The 18,142-nt window shown below is 42.8% G+C and overlaps 1 protein-coding gene across 1 annotated transcript in view; it reads left to right on the forward strand.

The window, feature by feature from the left end:
* Positions 1-4,528: 4,528 nt before the first annotated feature.
* Positions 4,529-18,142, forward strand: part of COL23A1 (collagen, type XXIII, alpha 1) — a 544,452-nt gene continuing 530,838 nt past the window's right edge. The window contains exon 1 of the mRNA XM_006873486.1: positions 4,529-4,816. Within this exon, the coding sequence (XP_006873548.1) occupies positions 4,529-4,816 (288 nt within the window). The remainder of the gene's footprint in view (positions 4,817-18,142) is intronic.

An 18,142-nucleotide genomic window follows, 5' to 3' on the forward strand; every position in this document is an offset into this window, starting at 1 on the left:
TACTTCTTGAAATGGTTGAACATTAACCATTTCCTTTCGGTACAGTGACTCTGAGTATTCCTTCCATCTTCTCTTGATGCTTTCTTGCAGTTCATGGTACTTTCAATATTCTTCTCCAACACCATAATTAAAATGCATCAATTCTTCTTCTGTCATTTTTATTCATTGCCCAGCTTTCACATGCATATAAGGTTACTGAAAATACCATGGTCAGGAGAACTTCAATCTTTTCTCCATTTATCATGATGTTGCTTATTGGTTCAGTTGTAAGGATTTGTACTTTCTTTACATTGAGTTATAATCCTTACTGAAGGCTGTATTCTTTGATCATCACCAACAAGTGCTTCAAGTTCACTTTCAGCAAGCAAGGCTGTATCATCTACATATCGCAGGTTATTCCCAAGTCTTCCTCCCAATCCTGATGATATGTTTTTTTTTCATACAGTTCAGTTTTTTGGGTTATTTGCTCAACATATAGATTGAATAAGTATGGTGAAAGGATACAACACTGACACACATTTTCTGGTGTTAAACCATACCGTATCTCCTTGTAGACTGTAGAATAATTGATATATTTGTTTTATGGTTTTGGAGAAGAAGATTAAAAGTACAATGGACTGCTAGAAGAATAAATCCATGTTGGAAGAAGTACAACCAGAATGTTCCTTACAAACCAAGTTGGCCAAACTTTGTATTTCATACTTTGGACATATTACCAGGAGGGACCAGTTCCTGGAGGAGGACATCATACTTGATAAAATAGAGGGTCAGCAAAAAAGAGGGAGACCCCCAATGAGATGGATTGGCACAGTGGCAGCAGCAATAGGTTCGAGTGTAGAAAAGATTGTGAGGTTGATATCAGACTGGGCTGTGTTTCTGCAGTGCATAGGATCACTATGAGTCAAAACCAACTCAACGGCACCTAACAACAACTACATTCCCTTGTTCTGTTTGTATGAGTACTTCTTGTTCTATGTACAGGTTCTACATGAGCACAATTAAACGTTCTGGAATTACCATTCTTCACAATGCTATCCATAGTTTGTTATGATTCACACAGTCAAATGCCTTAGCATAGTCAGTAAAACACAAGTAAATATGTTTCTCGTATTCTCTGCTTTTAGTCAAGATCCTTCTGATGTTACTCATTCCATGTTGTTTTCTGAATCCATAAAGTTAGCTGTCAGTGTATTGATACAACTGTTTTTAAAAGTATTTTCAGCAAAGTTTTATTTGTATGTGATATTAATGATATTGTTCAATAATTTCCACATTCAGTTGGAACACCTTTCTTTGGAATGGGCACAATATGGATCTCTTCCATTTGATTGTTCAGGTAACTGTCTTCCAAACTTCCTGGCATAGACTAGTGAGTATTTCCAGTGCTGCATTAGTCTGTTGAAAAATTTCTCCAATTGGTGTTTCATCAATTCCTGTTGTTGTTAAGTGTCGTCAGGTCATTTCTGACAAATAGTGTATATGGTTTCTGAGGAGCGGCTGGTGGGTTTGAATCTGACCTTGTGGTTAGCAGTCCAGTGATTATCCTACCACGCCACACCAGCACATCAAATCATAGAACCTTGTTTTTTGCTAATGCCTTTAGTACAGTTTGCATGTTTTCCTTCAGTACCATCAATTCTTGATCTCCTGAAATGGTTCAAGGTTGACCATTTTGGTACAGTGACGGTGTATTTTTTTCATCTTCTTTTGATGCTTTTTGCATCATTCAGTATTTTGCCCAAATAATTCTTCAATACGGCGAGTTGAAACTTGCAATTTTTTTCAGTTCTTTCAGCTTGAGAAATGCTGAGCATATTCTTGTCCTGCAGGTTTGATCAATGGAAGGTCCCAAACAGAGATAGAGAGCAGAGGCTGTGTCCCTTTATCAAAAGCCACCATCCTATTGCGGAACCCTCTCTGAATAAGCTTTTCAGCCTTCCCATAATAGTTTTCCATCCTTAGCCCTTCATCTCCTATTTTTGCTAGTTCTGAGGGTGTTTCTTCAACAACCCTATTGGTTTTCCTTCATCTCCCCATTTTGTAAAGAGTCCTTATATTCAGACATCTTCAGTCTTCTTTTCCACGGATGCTATCAGTCTCCCTCCAGGACTCCAACCTACACAAATAGTTTATAATATTTGCTTGATTGCTTTTAAAAATGAGTTGTAGCCATTAAACATATTTTTACCGTTCCTTAATTCACTTAACAAATATTTTTTGAGCACTAATGTTGAATGGATGTTGAATGGAGGAATCCTGGTGTGGTGCTGTGGCTAATGTGTCAGACTGCAAAGTTGTTTGAACTGCAAGGCCAGTGGTTCAAGCTCACCAGCTGCTCCTTGGAAACTCTATACAGAGTCACTATGGGTTGGAATCGACTCGACGGTGCTTAACAACAACAACAACAACAATGTTGAATGGAGTCCTGGTATGGTGCTGTAGGATCAGCACTGTACTGTGAATCACAAGGTTGGCAGTTCAAACCTACCAGCGGCTCCTTGGAAACCCTATATAGCGTTGCTATGAGTGAAAATCAACTCGATGGCACTTAGCAACATCTGAGTGGGACTAAAGGTATAACCACCTTAGAGTGGGTTGTCTGGGAAGTATTTATTTGGCTATTATGGGAGTTTATGAAAGAGTTACTTGTGACCCATTTTAGGATACGTGTATCCCTGGTAGTACTGTAAGATAGATACTGGACTGCTAACCACAAAGCCACCAGTTCAAAGCCACCAATCACTCCACTGGAGAAAGATGAGGCTCTCTGCTCCTGTAGTTTTATAGCCTCAGAAACTATACAGAGTCATTATGGTGGCAGTGAGAGTTATATGCCTGTTAGGAATTTGAGAATCCCTGGTGATGCATGGGGTAAAGCACTCAGTTGCTAACCAAAATATGGTTTGAACTTACCAGCTACTCCTTGGGAGAAAAATGTAACAAGTCTTCTTCCATAATGATTGTTTCTGTTGTTAAGTGCCATCATGTTGGTCCCAACTCATAGCAACTCTGTATAGGGTTTCCAAGGAGCAGCTGGTGGATTTGAACCATCGAACTTGAGGCTCAAATGGACCTTATAATCCAGTGCCTTACCCTGCAGCACCACACCATCCTATGGGGGCAGTTCTACTCTGTCCTATGTGGTCACTACTAAGTTGACTTGATGAAAATTGGTTTGGTTTTTGGTTTGGTAGGATTTGGGGAAGAAGGAAACTTGGCCTGACTTCATTTTCTCTCTCTCTTTCTGCCAAGACTGTCAGGGTCACTGGGGCAAATGAATTTCATTCTTTTCTCTGGACTTCAAGTTGTGCTCTAAATTTGCAACAAAGTCTTAGTGTAGGTTAAATGTGGTACGTTGTCACTAGTTGTCGTCCAGTTGATTCAAACTCATGGAAGCCCTTTGTGTGTCAGAGTAGAACAGTGTTTCATAGTATTGGAAGCAGACTGTGACGTTCTGTCTTCTGAGGTATCCCTGACTTCCAACCTTTTGCCTGATAGTCTAGCACATAGCTGTTTGCACCACCCTGGAATTCTTACATGTCGTGCATTTGGGACCATTTTTTTTGCCAAATTGTGTTTCCCTTACAGAATTAAACCATCAACTCAATAAAAGTTGGGAGTTCTTTCCCCCCTCTTTTCCATGTATTATAGTCTCAGCTTTATTAAGTAAAAGCCCTTACTAGGTCAGGAACAATGTCTTGCCATTTCTGCTACCTGCACCATTTCTGACACATTATAAATGATGAGAGAATTGAACTGCTAAAAGGGATCTTTTTGCTTGGTGTAACGCTATGAGTCGGTTCCGACTCGATGGCACCTGACAACAACAACAACAATCTCAACCTAGACTGCATTTCTTAATTTGAGTGTGCAGAGGTCTCTCTCGGCCACCAAGTGGCGCTAAGCCACCATCTATGACGAATCCACTAAGTTTCTCACAGGATTTGAAGTTTTGAACTTTTTGTTAAGTGTCAGAAAGGTTAATTCACACTTTAGGAGAATGCTCCCAAGGCACCCAGATGGTACTCCCGCGGGGTGTCGGCAGCAAAAGGCCTGAAGAATTGCCCTGCACACCTCACACCTCTGGAGTAGCCTCAGGGACACGACTAATAGACTGAGGTGTGCACGTGGGAGCGGATGCAGCCACGTGCCTGGGCAAGTGAGGGTAGAGATGTGGGGTGCCCACTGGGTCCCAGGTATCAGTGGGCAGCCCCAAGGAGCTCGCTCCCTTCCTGCCTCCGCCCCTTGCCTTGCTGGGCCAGCTGGGCCGCTCCTCCCCTGGGTGGGTCCCGGCTCCTTTTCTAGCAGGGTCTATTTGCATAGAGGAAACTGCCCAAAGTGGCCGCTGCTGTGGAGCTGGCGGCGGATAAAGGGGTGTGCGCTGTGTTTAGCAGCTGCCCGGAGGCTGAACCCGGCGCCCGCCCGCTCTTGTACCTCAAACTCTCACGCCCGCTCCCCGCGCGCCCAGCCCGCACTCTCATCTCCACACCACCCCCTGGGAAAGCCCACGCGCCACAAGGAGCGTGCCATGGACTCCGGAGAGCTTAGTGGCGAAGCGCAGGAGAGCTGCGGCTCGAAGGGCAGCGGCGGGAGGGGATGCCCCACGCCGGTGACTGGGGCCCGAGTGGTGAGCGCACTGTGCCTGTTGCTTTCCCTGGGCTCAGCGACCGCCTGCCTACTGCTGGGTACCCAGGCTGCTGCCCTGCAGGGCAGGGTGGCAGTACTCGAGGAGGAGCGGGAGCTGCTGCGGCACGTAGGTCCACCCGGAGTCCTGGCTGCCTGGGCCGAGCCGCACCTGGAGCGCCTGCTGCGCGAGGTGAGGCGCCCTGGGGCAGGGCCGTGGACTGGTCTGGTTAGAGGCCTCTGTGCCCAGTGCGTTGTGTGTCGGGCTGTAGAGTAGAATGAAGCCGGGGTGTAGTGTGTCAGTCTTCCTGAGGAAGAGAGAGTTCTTTCGAGGGGGGTGGGGGCTGTGAGCTGGGGATGGTGGTGGTAAGGGGGCGGGTGTGTGTGAGCTGAGGTTGGGGTGGTAGTCTAGTCTCCAAGGGGGTCCTGTGTTTCTCTGCTCCCGCTGCCCCAGGCAACTTCTGGGTTTCTGGGCAGGGATAGTGAGGTGGGTCCGTCTCAGGCCCACCTCAGTGTTCTGTTCTTGGGTGGGCGGCCACGTGAAAAGAGAGTAAGAAGGGTTGTTTGGGGACTATCAGGAGGAGGGAGTGGAAAGACCAAGTGCTTTGGAATAACAGGCCTGGGGGCGTGTTTCCACTGGGGTATGCTCTCAGCCAAGCCTTTCCTGACCCTGGGAGCGCCTGTCTCCTCTTCTCCTGCTGGAGTGTGGTGACTCCTCTCACCAGCAGCAGCTACTCTTCCCAACACTGATCTACTAGAAGTGTAGGCCCAAGTGGGCCAGCGCCCTGTGGAAGGAAACTGAAAACAGTACTGAAGCCCAGGCCCTGAGAGGGTTCCGGTCAGCATGTTGTTGTTGATAAACGACTCATAGCGACCCTGTACAGTGTTTCCAAGGAGCGGTTAGTGTTCTGAACTGCTGATTTTGAGATTAGCAGTCCAGTGCTAATCCAACAGCGCCACACCAGGACTCCCAACTCCCTGCAATATTAACTCTACTCCCCAACCCCAGCTCCACCCACCCAATGCCCAATGAAAGTTAGCTTCGGAGCTGCCCATCCTGGAGATGCTAGCTCCAAGTTTTGAGACTGAGCCACACCTCGTGCAGTGGATCTCTGAGGAAATGGCCTCATTAAGTTGGTAGGGTGAAAAGAAGGAAAAACCCTTGGAGACAGAAAACCTGGAGTCTGGTTTCAGGTGGACTGATCAATGTGGACAGTAAATCCTGCCTTTCCTCATCCTGTATGTGGGAATCATGATTTTTACAGCAAGCCTTCTGGAAGTATTAGATGAGACTTTGCCACTTCTGAGAGTTACGATTGCTGTTGTGTATCTGCAAAGTAGATCGTGTGTTTGGGCTCTCAGAACCCTCATCCTGTAGATCAAAACCTCCACCTTTTGTGCCGCTGTCTCCCTCTGTATAGAACTGGGTGAGCACAGTGAGCTGGAACTGGTGCTGCTCTCAGCAAAGCTTCTCCTAACCATATTGTCCACCCTTGCCTGTGCCATTTTCCTCTTCCTGGAGAAGGTGGCTTCCCAAGACCCCAAGCCATTGCTTTCTTGGGCATCTTTAATTGTAGTATGAAAAGAGACAGTATTTTAAAGCAAAGGAGAGGGAGTACCTCTTACCATGAATTGCCTAAACTGTGCTGAGCTGTGTTCTTTGTTAATTTGTTGAGCTCTGTAACCTTTGGTTAGGTTATTTGGAATCTTAGGGGTGGAGAGGTCAGGGGCAGGCAGAGTAGAAAAAGACAGTGCACCATACCTCCTTGCTCACCACTCCTATTTTTTAGACACTGAAAGCCCTAGTCCTTGGGTGGAGCAGTCAGTTAAGATGCTCAGCTGCTAACTGAGCCACCATGGAAGGAAGACCTGATATTCTACTTCTGAGAAATTAGTCACTGAAAACTCAATGGAGCACAGTTGCACTTTGACACACATGGGATCAGCAGCAACTGGGTTTTAACTTTAAGCCAACATTACATCTCTTCTAACTTCTAGGAAAAAATGCTACTTCATGAAATGATTTCCTATTTCCCTCCTTGAAATTGTCTGCAGAGTTCAGAAATCTCTCCCAAGCTCTGCTGGCAACCCTTGGTGATGGTTTCATAATTGCCTCCCATTATCTTTTGGCAAATCCCTAAAGACCAGGGTGTTGAATTGATTTATGGAGGGACAGTAAAGTTTCTACCTGTCAGTGCTAGAACTGTGGCTGTTCTTTTCTACTAGGAGGCTCTTCTTATTAGTAGTAAAAATAAACCACAGCCCTGATTGAGTAAATGAGAAATCCCAGTAAAACCTTTTACAAGGAGCTTACAAATTATGTCAGTTTTAATAAGGAAGGGTCCTGGGAAAGCAGCCATGAGTGTGAACCATTGATGCTCAAGTCCTGAACTGCAGCCTGGAAAGAGTTTCAGTTGCTTTATCACACTTCCTCCTGTAATTCTGAATTTTACTAAAGCAAACTATAGTGCTTCAACTGGACAAAATTAGTTTCTCTCTCCCTCTCCATTTCTTCCTCTCTCTCTTTCACCCTCTCTCTCCCCCAAGCTCTTTATTAGAAAGGCAAAGGGAAAATTTATAATCCTGGAGAAGTTGCTATACCATTCAGCAGAGCCTGTTAGCCCAAGACACAACATACTACTACCACTGTGTTGTTGTTAAGTGCCATCAAGCCAGTTCTGACTTATAGAGACCCTGTATAGGCTTGCCAAGCAGCAGCTGGTGGGTTAGAATTGCCTACCTGGTGGTTGGTAGTCAAGTGTTTATCCTAAATGTAGTCAGAGCTCAGTAGTTTTTTATAAGTTTTTATTATGAATTGAGTGATAGTTTACATGGGAGAACATCAGCTTTACATTCATCCTATCGTATTTCGTTTCATTGCAATGATTACAATCCCCTCCATACATCATCAAACAACCAAAGGGTACACCCTGCAAGCCTGCACGCCCCCTGCCATCAGTACACAGCCCCTCTCCCTCCCTGAGTCCCCAGCCCCTCCATCTCTCCAGGTCATCATCATCTTTATCTCCATCTTTGGTGTCACTGCCTCTCTGGATAGGGTCTCACACACACTCTGTTCTTCATCCTTGATGGTCCCAAGGTCCTCATCTCCTGAACTACAAAATCAACCACTCCCCTCCTTTTGTTACAAAACATCTACCTTTACATTTCAAACACTCACAGTCAGTCCTGATAGCAATTATTCACTATTGAACCACAAGAGTCTTATTCACATCTCTTTCCATCAGTCCTATTCAGACTGGTTGGAAATCTCAGTGGAGATTCTACCTTCCCCTGCACCCTCTGAAACTAGGCTCCCTCTTGAAAGCTTGTAAACCAGTCACTTCTTGCCTTTGTAGCCCCCCCCATTTTGGGTATCCACTGTCTAAGTTGCCTATGCCTATCAATCCTGTGTACTGAGGAAGTGGAATGATCCTCGATGTAAAGATTCGTTCCCTCTTTTGAGCTACTACAGCCATGAGTATAGGTCAAGTTCATCAAACTGTAGCAAATTACTCTTTTTTCACTCTTCTTTTTTCCTAGTGTTTGAGAAGTATGTTCATCTTGGAGTTTAAACTCCTCTCTGGTTTTCCCCATCAGTGGAAAGTCAAAGATGACACAGTATGAATATTCTTGGGGTTGAGCTTCTGGTTGCTGGATGTTCCTGCTGAGGATGCAATGCCTCTCCCAGAGCAGCAGTTGGTTCTTGTCACTAGTTTTTCTAGTTTTCTCCTAAGATGGAAAATGGACCAGCGTAGTGGATGACACTGAGAATCCTTGGTCAAGTGAGGGGATATAAACTGACTGCCATAGAGTTGATTTCAACTCAGAGTGACCCTGAACTGACTCAACTGTTAACAACAACATAGTTGAACTGCTCCTTGCGGTTTCTGAAATTGTAAATCTTTATGGGAGCAGACAGCCTCATCTTTCCATTAGAGCAGTTGGTGGGTTTGAACTACCAACCTTTGGTTAGCAGCCCAATGCCTAATCCACAGTGCCTCCATCCTTTAAACAGATATATAGATATTTTTGAGTTATTAAATATGAAGGACCAGTAAATATTGATCTGAAAATGTTTAACGGAAACAATAGGTTTTTCACTTCTGTTTTCAGTGAAGATTTTTTTAAGCCAGTACTGAAGGAGTTGTATATATGAGAGGATCAGTTTGTCTTTTTAACCAACAAACTTCTTGTCAGAATATCAGAGGCAGAAAGCATGTCCAAATTAAAGAAAAGAAATTCTTACCAACCACACACAAGTTTCATTTCAGAGAATTTTTTTTTTTTTGTAAAAAACAAGCCAACAAAACCCACTATTAATCTGGGACCCACTCTTTGTTCCCTTGGGAAAAGAACTGAAATAGCTCTTTCTGGGACTGGCTGATGTCCCTGATAGTGTAGCTATTAAAGCTACAAAGAAAAATATCCATTCATGTTATGATTATTAGAGACCCTTTCCAGGATACAAAATAGAAATTCTAGTTTTCAGAATATAAAAGCACAATTTTATAAACATGAGTCATTACAACGGTACCTTCAATATGTTTCAGAAACAAGCATTTGGTGTTTTGCCTTTATAGGTTACCTAAGTCACCAACCCACCCCACCCTCAAGTATTTATATCTATAGTTAACAGTGTATGAAAGCTTAAATGTAGAGTGCATAACTTTTGTACTATAGTAGAAAATTTATTGCAAGGATTAAAGAAATATTTAGTTGTATTCAGAGGAGACCATTTCTAGCTTACAATGAATTTGTTGTGGGCAGTTGGACTCCCTTTATCCAGACCAATCAGTTTGAAAACAAGAAAAGTTCAGAGACTGGATAAAATCCAAACATTATCTTTCCCAACCATCACATATATCCATATGTATAAATATCATATATCATATATGTTACAGTAAAACCCAGGATCAAATGTAGCTTTTTAAGCCCCTAAGGAGTCCTGATGTGGCACTATGGGCTAGTGCACCAGACTGCAAAGCCATTTGAACTGCAAGGTAAGCAGTTCAAGCTCACCAGCGGCTCCTCGGAAACCCTATACAAGGTCGCTATGGGTTGGAATCGACTCGACGGAACTTCACAACATAGCACAGCAAGACAGTCTGTCGCTTGTCATGAATGCTCTATTGTGTACTTTTTAATAAAGATACCTATTTCTAAATCCCATGGCACAACTGGAGATGGAGTGTAAATCACAGCCACGTTTGTTTCCTTGACATTTCCTGGCTCCCAAACCAAAAAATATTTCTTTCCAATTACTTCCTGGCACTCTAACTTTCTCTCTCTCTGCTCTTCTTCTTCTTTTTTTGGGGGGGGTGGGTGGGAGATGGGCAATAGTTTGGACAAGCTTCATAATAATAGCAGCCTGTTTAGAATGAACCAACTTTCAGGGCATTCCTTTCACAAACATTTTGGAATTATTGAATTGGACTTTGCAAAAATATATGATGGCTCTAACCATCTAACCATGATGCTCTCTACTCAGTTGAGTTCAATAATTCATTGCAATGGCCACACACAACTCATACAGCATACAGTTAGTTATGGGGTTTATTAGGGAGTTGTCAGACTACAGTACAGGATCAGAAAATGCTCAGGACACAGTTCCAGTCAGCTACTGATAAATACCCACAGGACACTGTACTCCACCATAAGCCTTGGCCTGAAGACTCTTGGTTCTAGCTCTGTGAGTGAGCAAACCTAGCTCTCCCATTAAATGCCTGGAGGCACCCTACTCCACAAGCATGCTTCCTACATAAAGTCACTCAACTTTCCTTGCTCTTTGGATTGGGAAATGCACTGCTCTGTCTCCTGCTCTGGTTCTTGGTTCTGCTGCTACTGCTCTGCTCTTCAAAAACTTTCTTCATAATAAGTCCTTGTAATTGTCTTTTGTCCTTCAAGCAAATCTATCAAGATTATCCCACTGGAATCCCAAAAAACAGTTGCCATAACCTTCTGAGCTGACCTCTCTGCTTTGAATTGAACTGTCCCAGCATATCTCCTTGGAAGCCACTGTTTTGATTGGCCCTTTTGTAAAGCATCCTAACAAGACTAAGACAGGTGTATTATCGAGAGTATTTGTGTGCATACATCCACTGGTTGCAGAGACACGTTTGAACACATTTGTTTGGAATAAACCTGTGCACACATGCACAGGAACCCTAGTGGCCAAACTTTTGACTTACCCTCATGTCTTCACATAAAAGTAGCCAAGGTAGAAAGAAATGGGGTGGGAGAAAGAATAATCTTCTTGACTTTTTTTTTTTGATTGTGGTAAAATATTTGTTTCCTATTTTAACTATTATTAAGTATATAATTCATTAACATTAATTACATTTATCATATCATGCACTGTTGCTTGTCATCAAGTTCATTCCAACTTATAGTGACCCTGTATAGGGTTTCTGAGACTATAAATCTTTATGTTAGCAGAAACCCTCATCCTTCTCCCAAGAAGTGGTTGGTGGATTTGAATTGCTGATTTTGTGGTTAGCAGCCCAACATACAACCCACTATGCTACCAGGACTCCTTGTTTATATAATACTGTGTAACCATGTTTAAATCATGTGAGAAAATGTTTCCCACAGCCCTCAACTGACATCCCCTCATCCACCATCCAGAACTGGGTCATGGGATCACCATCAAGTCTGCCATTGGCAAAGGGACTGGGGTTATCCTACTAGGCTTTGACATATTTTGATTCATCCCCTGAGACTGGGCATGTTGCCACTGAAACAAAATTGAGGCTTTGTTAAGAAGAAAGACTTGGAGAAATCAGCAGTGTCTGCCAGGTGCCATAGACTATTACTGAGGTTTCCCCAGAGGAGGATGGGGCGAATCTACCCACTGGTCTGCCATAATTTTCATAATTAGGCCTTACTTCACTTCAGTGTTTCCCCAGTTCCATACTTTGAGCATGCCATTCAACCACAAAGTTTTGGTCTCCCTCTCTATGGGGCTCCTGCTCTCTGACTCTGCCTCCAGCTATAGTCTAAGAAAAAGTTGATGGGTTGATTGTACCAGATAGAATCCCATTCTTTGCAGTTAATGGTATTTAACCATTGAGTGGATGCCATTCTGACCCCAAAGTGACTGGCTAGCATGACCTCCACACTGAGGGCAGCACTCTAAGGCATTGCTTCCAATTCTTTTCACATCATAACATACACATAAAACAATGACATTTTTACATCATTCTGAAATAAGTAAAAGAGGCTTCTCAGACTATATATGATCCAGCTGCTCCAAGGACCAAGGGGTTCAACATATCTGGAAATAATGTATGGTGTACTTGTACACATTCTGTACCTGGGATAGCTCCCCTATTATCAGTCCCCCAGCCTAATTCCCCTTGGATTTATCAGTGGCCATAGAAATTGGCCTGACAGCATTTAACAACAACATAAGACACCTGGTGTGGTGTAGCATCAGCACTGGACTGTGCACCACAAGATCGACAGTTCAAATCCACCAGCTGCTCCTTGGAAACCCTATGCAAGGTTGCTAGGAGTTGGAACTGACTGAACAGCACTTAACAACAATAGTCACTGTGGCCTTCACATCCTGTGTGTCTCTGCTATGCTACAACCCTTTCTAGACCATGTGTACTTAGAATCATGGACTCCAGAGTAGGACGTCCCTTTTAACTTCACTGAGCATCATCTCATAGATTCAGCCCTTCTAGCTGTTTATGGATTCTTGTACCTTCAAATAGCAATGTGATAGGACCCCAGCCCAGATTGGCTTCCATTTAAAAGGGGATTTGTAGACTCGAGTAGCCAAGAAGTCCAGGGAAAGGTCTAATTAGGCACACCTGGAAGTGCCTCGATTTGGTATTTCCTTGTATTGTTTCCACATTCTTCAAGGATAGCTCCACTCTTCTAGTGAAGTGGCCAATTGGCCTCCATAGCTCCAGGTTCACTTCCTCATAATTCTCTTTCCTAACAGCCTCAGCAGACACCCCTTGATGTACTCTGGTGGACCAATTATTACATCAGCAGAGTGGGCCACGCTAATGGCAAAGTTCTGGGTTTGTGTCTATAGGTATAGGTGTACACATGTGTCTAGGGTCAACCCTATTGAAGCCAAAGAATGGAGAATGGTTTCCAAAAGTCAATCTCAACTTTTTAGAAAAGAGGGGAGAGGATATAGGGCTGATCAGACCAGTAGGTGACCATTGAAGAGGCATAAGAAGACAGGTTTGAGCAAAAGGCTGAAACCAGGTTATAAAGAAATGCTTCCTTGATGACTTGATATCTAGCTAACAGAGAGGTGATTCAATGGAATAGGCATTTGTTGTTGTTGTTGTTGTTGTTGTAAAGTGCGTTCGAGTCTGTGTTGACTCATAGCGACCCTGTATAGGGTTTCCAAGGAGCAGCTGATGGGTTTGAACTGCTGACCTTATGGTTCCCAGTCCAATACTGATCCTATAACACCACACCAGGAGTCCAATATCTGCGTATTAATGAATTTGGGGTTATCTATAGTAAGGGAGCAGTTCTGGTGTGGTATTGTGGATTAATACACTGGACTGCAAAGTTGATTTAAACCTCAAGATAGGCGGTTCAAACTCACCAGTCACTCCTAGGAAAACTTATACAGGGTCGCTATGAGTCAGAAGCGACTTAATAGCACTTAACAACAAACAACAATAATAGTAAAGAAGTCCTGGTGTGTGGCACTGCAGGGTACTGCACTAGACCACAAGGTCGGTTTGAACCTCAAGGTTGGCAGTTCACGCTCACCAGCTGCTCTTTGGAAACCCTATACAGGGTCGCTATGAGTGGGAACTGACTTGACAGCACTTAACAGCAACAACGTATTAATGCTGAAATCTTTTTTCCTATACTGTATGTTATTTGTTGTTGTTAAGTGCCATCAAGTCAGTTCCAACTCAGCAATCCTTTGTAGCTGTTGAGTTTGAACCACTGATCTTATGATTAGCAGTCCGGTGCTTATGCTATAGAGCCACACCAGGACTCTATACTTGTATGTAATGCTTTCAAAATGTGAGTTTTGCAAGTTAAATTGTTGTTAAGTGCCATTAAGTCAATTCGGATTCATAACTCTGTATAGGGCTTCCAAGTAGCAGCTGGTGGGTTTGAACTGCTAACCTTGCAGTTTGCAGTCCAGTGCTAATTCTCCAGCACCATAACAGGGCTCCTCTACAAGTTATAGAATAATTTAAACTTATAGCAGTGCCCCACAACTACCTCATGAGATGTGCAAGACACAGGCTATTGTCCCTATTTTTGCCGAGAGAAAAATGTAACTCTGGGGCAGGAAGTGACATGCTCAGAACATTAGCCTGGGTCCCCAGGTGAATCCAGGTCACCCTTTGTGTTTTAGTTTAATGCTTACCCTAGGGCAGTATGGATGGGCCCCAGGTCAGGGCCACCTTCTCCAGGGACCCACTTTCCTCTGTCTGCTCTTACCAGCTTCCCAAGGAGTGTTCTCATGAGGAAGATGATCCCGTTCTTTCCTCTGACCTGTGTGTGGAGTCCCAGTGGCTGGGGTTAGTGAGGGGCATATGACTGGGAGATTGCCCAGCTGTGGCTAGTGTCATGTGTTGCAATGACTTTGGGAGATCTGAGCTGGGAAAAGGAAAGTGCTCAGTGAAAGGAAATGCTGGGGATATGGAATCCAAAGGCCACTCCATGCTAGCTGTGTGGCCCAGGCTGCTTGTCCAGCCAACCAAAGCCTCAGTCTTCTTACCAAGAGATGGGGCTCAGAACATAGCTCAGGGTTATCAGGAGGACCGGATATGACAGCATGTGCCACAGAGCATGAGCTGTGAGCCTGGACCTCCCAGAGGCATGGTGGGCCCCCGCACCTGAAGAAGGCTATTCTCCTTCACCACAGAGAGTACGCATTTTCCCCTTATCTCTGAATAATGTTCACTCCCTCCACTAAGTACTAATGGTGAAGGCTGGATATAAGAGATTTTAGATTCAATATGGGCAAACAGCATGCCAGCTTTGCTGTTCTTCCCTCTCCTTTTATTTATATAAAAATGTATCAGACAGTATCATTAATATCACATGCAAGTAAAATTTTGCTAAAGATAATTTCAAATACGGTTGCAATGGTATATTGAGAGGAAACTGGCAGATGTTCAAGCCAGATTCAGACAAGGATGTGGAATGAGGGATATTATTACTGATGTCAGATGGACCTTGGTTGAAAGCAAAGAATACCAGACATATGTTTACCTGTGCTTTATTGACTATAAAAAGACTTTTAACTATGAACAGGCTATGGACAGCCGTTTACCACTCGTCTGTCAGTTTGTCATACTGTGGTGGCTTGTGTGTTGCTGTGATTCTGAAAGCTCTGCCACAGGTATTTTAAATACTGGCAGGGTCACCCACGGTGGACAGGTTTCAGATGAGCTCCCAGATGAAGACAGACTAGGAAGAAGGAAAGACAGACTAATTGAGAATATTTAGTCACTGAAACCTTATGAATAACAGAAGAACACTGTCAGTTATAATGCCAGGCAATAAGCCCCTCAGGTTGGAAAGCACTCAAAATGCGACTCAGGAAGAGCAGCCCCCTTAAAGTAGAGTTGACCGTGATGATGCGAATGGAGTAAAGCCCATGGGAGAAAAGACTGCAGAACCTTCATTTGCTGATGGGGCACAACTCAAAACAAAGAGTAACAGCTGTAAACATCCATTAATCAGAACATGGAATGTATGAAGTATGAATGTAGGAAAATTGGAAATTGTCTAAAATGAAATGGAACGCATAAACATTGACATCCTAGGCATTAGTGAGCTAAAATGGACTGGTATTGGACATTTTGAATTTCACAATCACTTGGTTTACTATGCCAGGAATGACAAATTGAAGAGGAATGACGTCACATTCACCATTAGAAAGAACATATCAAGATCTGTCATGAAGTACAATGCTGTCTGTGATAGGATAGTATCCATGTGTCTACAGAGAATACCAGTAAATACCACTATTATTCAAATTTATGCACCAACCACTAGTCAATGAGGATGAAATTGAAGAATTCTACCAACTGCACTCTGAAATTGATCAAACATGTAATCAAGATGTATTGATAAGCACTGGTGATTGGAATGCAAAGGTTAGAAACAAAGAGGAAGGGTCAATCATTGGTGATAGAAACAATGCTGGAGATTACATGATAAAATTCTGCAAGACTAATGATTTGTTCATTTAAAATACCTTTTTTTAACCAACATAAAAGATGACTATATACATGGACATTACCAGATGGAATACACAGAAATCAAACTGACTACATCTGTAGGAAGAGATGGTGGAAAAGCTCCATATCATCAGCCAAAACAAGGCCAGGGGCAGATTGTGGAACAGATCATCAATTGCTCATATGCAAATTCAGACTGAAGCTGAAGAAAATGAAAACAAGTCCACAAGAGTAAAAATATGACCATGAATATATCCCAACTAAAATTTAGAGATCATTGGAGGAACAGAGTTGATACATTAGACAGTAAAGACCGAAGACCAGAAGAGTTGGGAGATGACATAAAAAACATCATACAGGAAAAAAGCAAAAGGTCATTAAGAAGACAAGAAAGAAAGAAAAGACCAAAATGGAGGGCAGAAGAGACTCTGAAATTTGCTGTCCATTGTAGAGATGCAAAAGCAAATGGAAGACATGAGGAGGTACAAGAACTGAACTGAAAACTTCAAAGGTCAGCTCAAGAAGACAAAGTCAAATATTATAACAAAATGTGCAAAGACCTGGAGTTAGAAACCCAAAAGGGAAGAACACGCTCAGCATTTCTCAAGTTGAGGAAACTGAAGAAAATATTCAAGCTCAGACTTGCATTATTGAAGGATTCTCTGGGCAAATTATTGAATGATGCAGAAAATATCAAAAGAAGATGGAAGGAATACACAGAGTTACTGTATCAAAAAGACATATGTTCAACCATTTCAAGAGGTAGTATATGATCAAGAGCCAATGTTACTGAAGGAAGAAGTCCAAACTACATTGAAGACATTGGCAAAGAACAAGGCACCAGGAATTGATGGAATAAAAATTGAAATCTTTCAAGAAAGTGAGGCAGCACTGGAGGCACTCACTCATCTGTGCCAAGAAATTTGGAAGACAGCTACCTGGCCAATTGGTTGGAAGAGATTCGTATTTGTGCCCATTCCAAACAGAGGTGATCCAACGGAATGCGGAAATTATTGGACAGTATCATTGAATCCCATGTGAGTAAAGTATTACTAAAGGTAATACAAAAATGGCTGCAAGCATACATTGATAGAAAACTTCCAGAGGTTCAAGCCAGTTTCTGAAGAGAATATGGAACGAGGGATATCATTGCTAACATCAGATGGATCTTGGCTGAAGACAGAGAATTCCAGAAAGATGTTTACCTGTACTTTATTGACTGTGCAAAGTCTTTTGATTGTGTATCATGACAAGCTATGGACAACATTGCCAAGTATGAGTATTCCAGAGCATTTAATTGTGCTCACGAGGAACCTGTGCATAGACTAAGAGGCAATTGTTTGAGCAGAATAATCTGAGAAGCTGGGTTATATGAAGAAGAATATGTCATCAGGATTGGAGGAAGACTCGTTAGCAACTTGTGATATGCAGATGATACAACCTTGCTTGATGAAAGTGAAGAGAACTTAAAATATTTACTGATGAAGACCGCCACCTTCTATATGGATTGTATCTCAATGTAAAGAAAACCAAAATCCTCACCACTGGACCAATAAACAACATTCTTATCAATGAAGAAAAGACTGAAGTTGTCAGACTTCATTTTGCTCAGATTAACCATCAACACTCATGGAAGCAGCACTCAAGAAATCAAATCTGCTGTAAAAGATATTTTTAAAGTGTTGAAGAGTAAAGAAAGATGTCAGTTTGAGGACTAAAGTACACCTGACTCAAGCCATGGTATTTTCTATAACCTCATATACCTGTGAGGGCTGTACAGTGAATAAGGAAGACCATAGAAGAATTGATGCATTTGCGTTATGGTGTTGGAGGAGAATATTGAAAGTATCATGGACTGCCAAAAGAACAAATAGATCTGTGCTGGATGAAGCACAGCCAGAGTGCTCCTTGGAGTTCAGTTTGTATACTAAGCAAATAATCCGAGAAGCTGAATTATATGAAGATGAACATATAATTCAGGGTTAGAGGAAGACTCATTAATAATCTGTGATATGCAAGTGATACAACTTTGTTTGCTGAAATTGAAAAGAACTTAAAATACTTACTGGTGGAGAGCAAATACCACAGCCACCAGTATGGGTTGCACCTGAGTGTAAAGAAAACAAAAATCCTCACCACTGGATCAATAAATAATAAAATGGAGAAAAGATTGAAGTTGTCAGACTTCATTTTGCATGGATCCACTGTCAACACTCGTGGAAGCAGCAGTCAGGAAATCAAAAGATGTATTGCATTAGACAAATCTGCTGCACAACATCTCTTTAAAGTGTTCAAGAGTAAAGATATCAGTTTGAGGACTAAGGTAC

Source organism: Chrysochloris asiatica, unplaced genomic scaffold (assembly GCF_000296735.1).
Source record: "Chrysochloris asiatica unplaced genomic scaffold, ChrAsi1.0 scaffold00242, whole genome shotgun sequence".
Lineage (NCBI taxonomy): Eukaryota > Metazoa > Chordata > Mammalia > Afrosoricida > Chrysochloridae > Chrysochloris > Chrysochloris asiatica.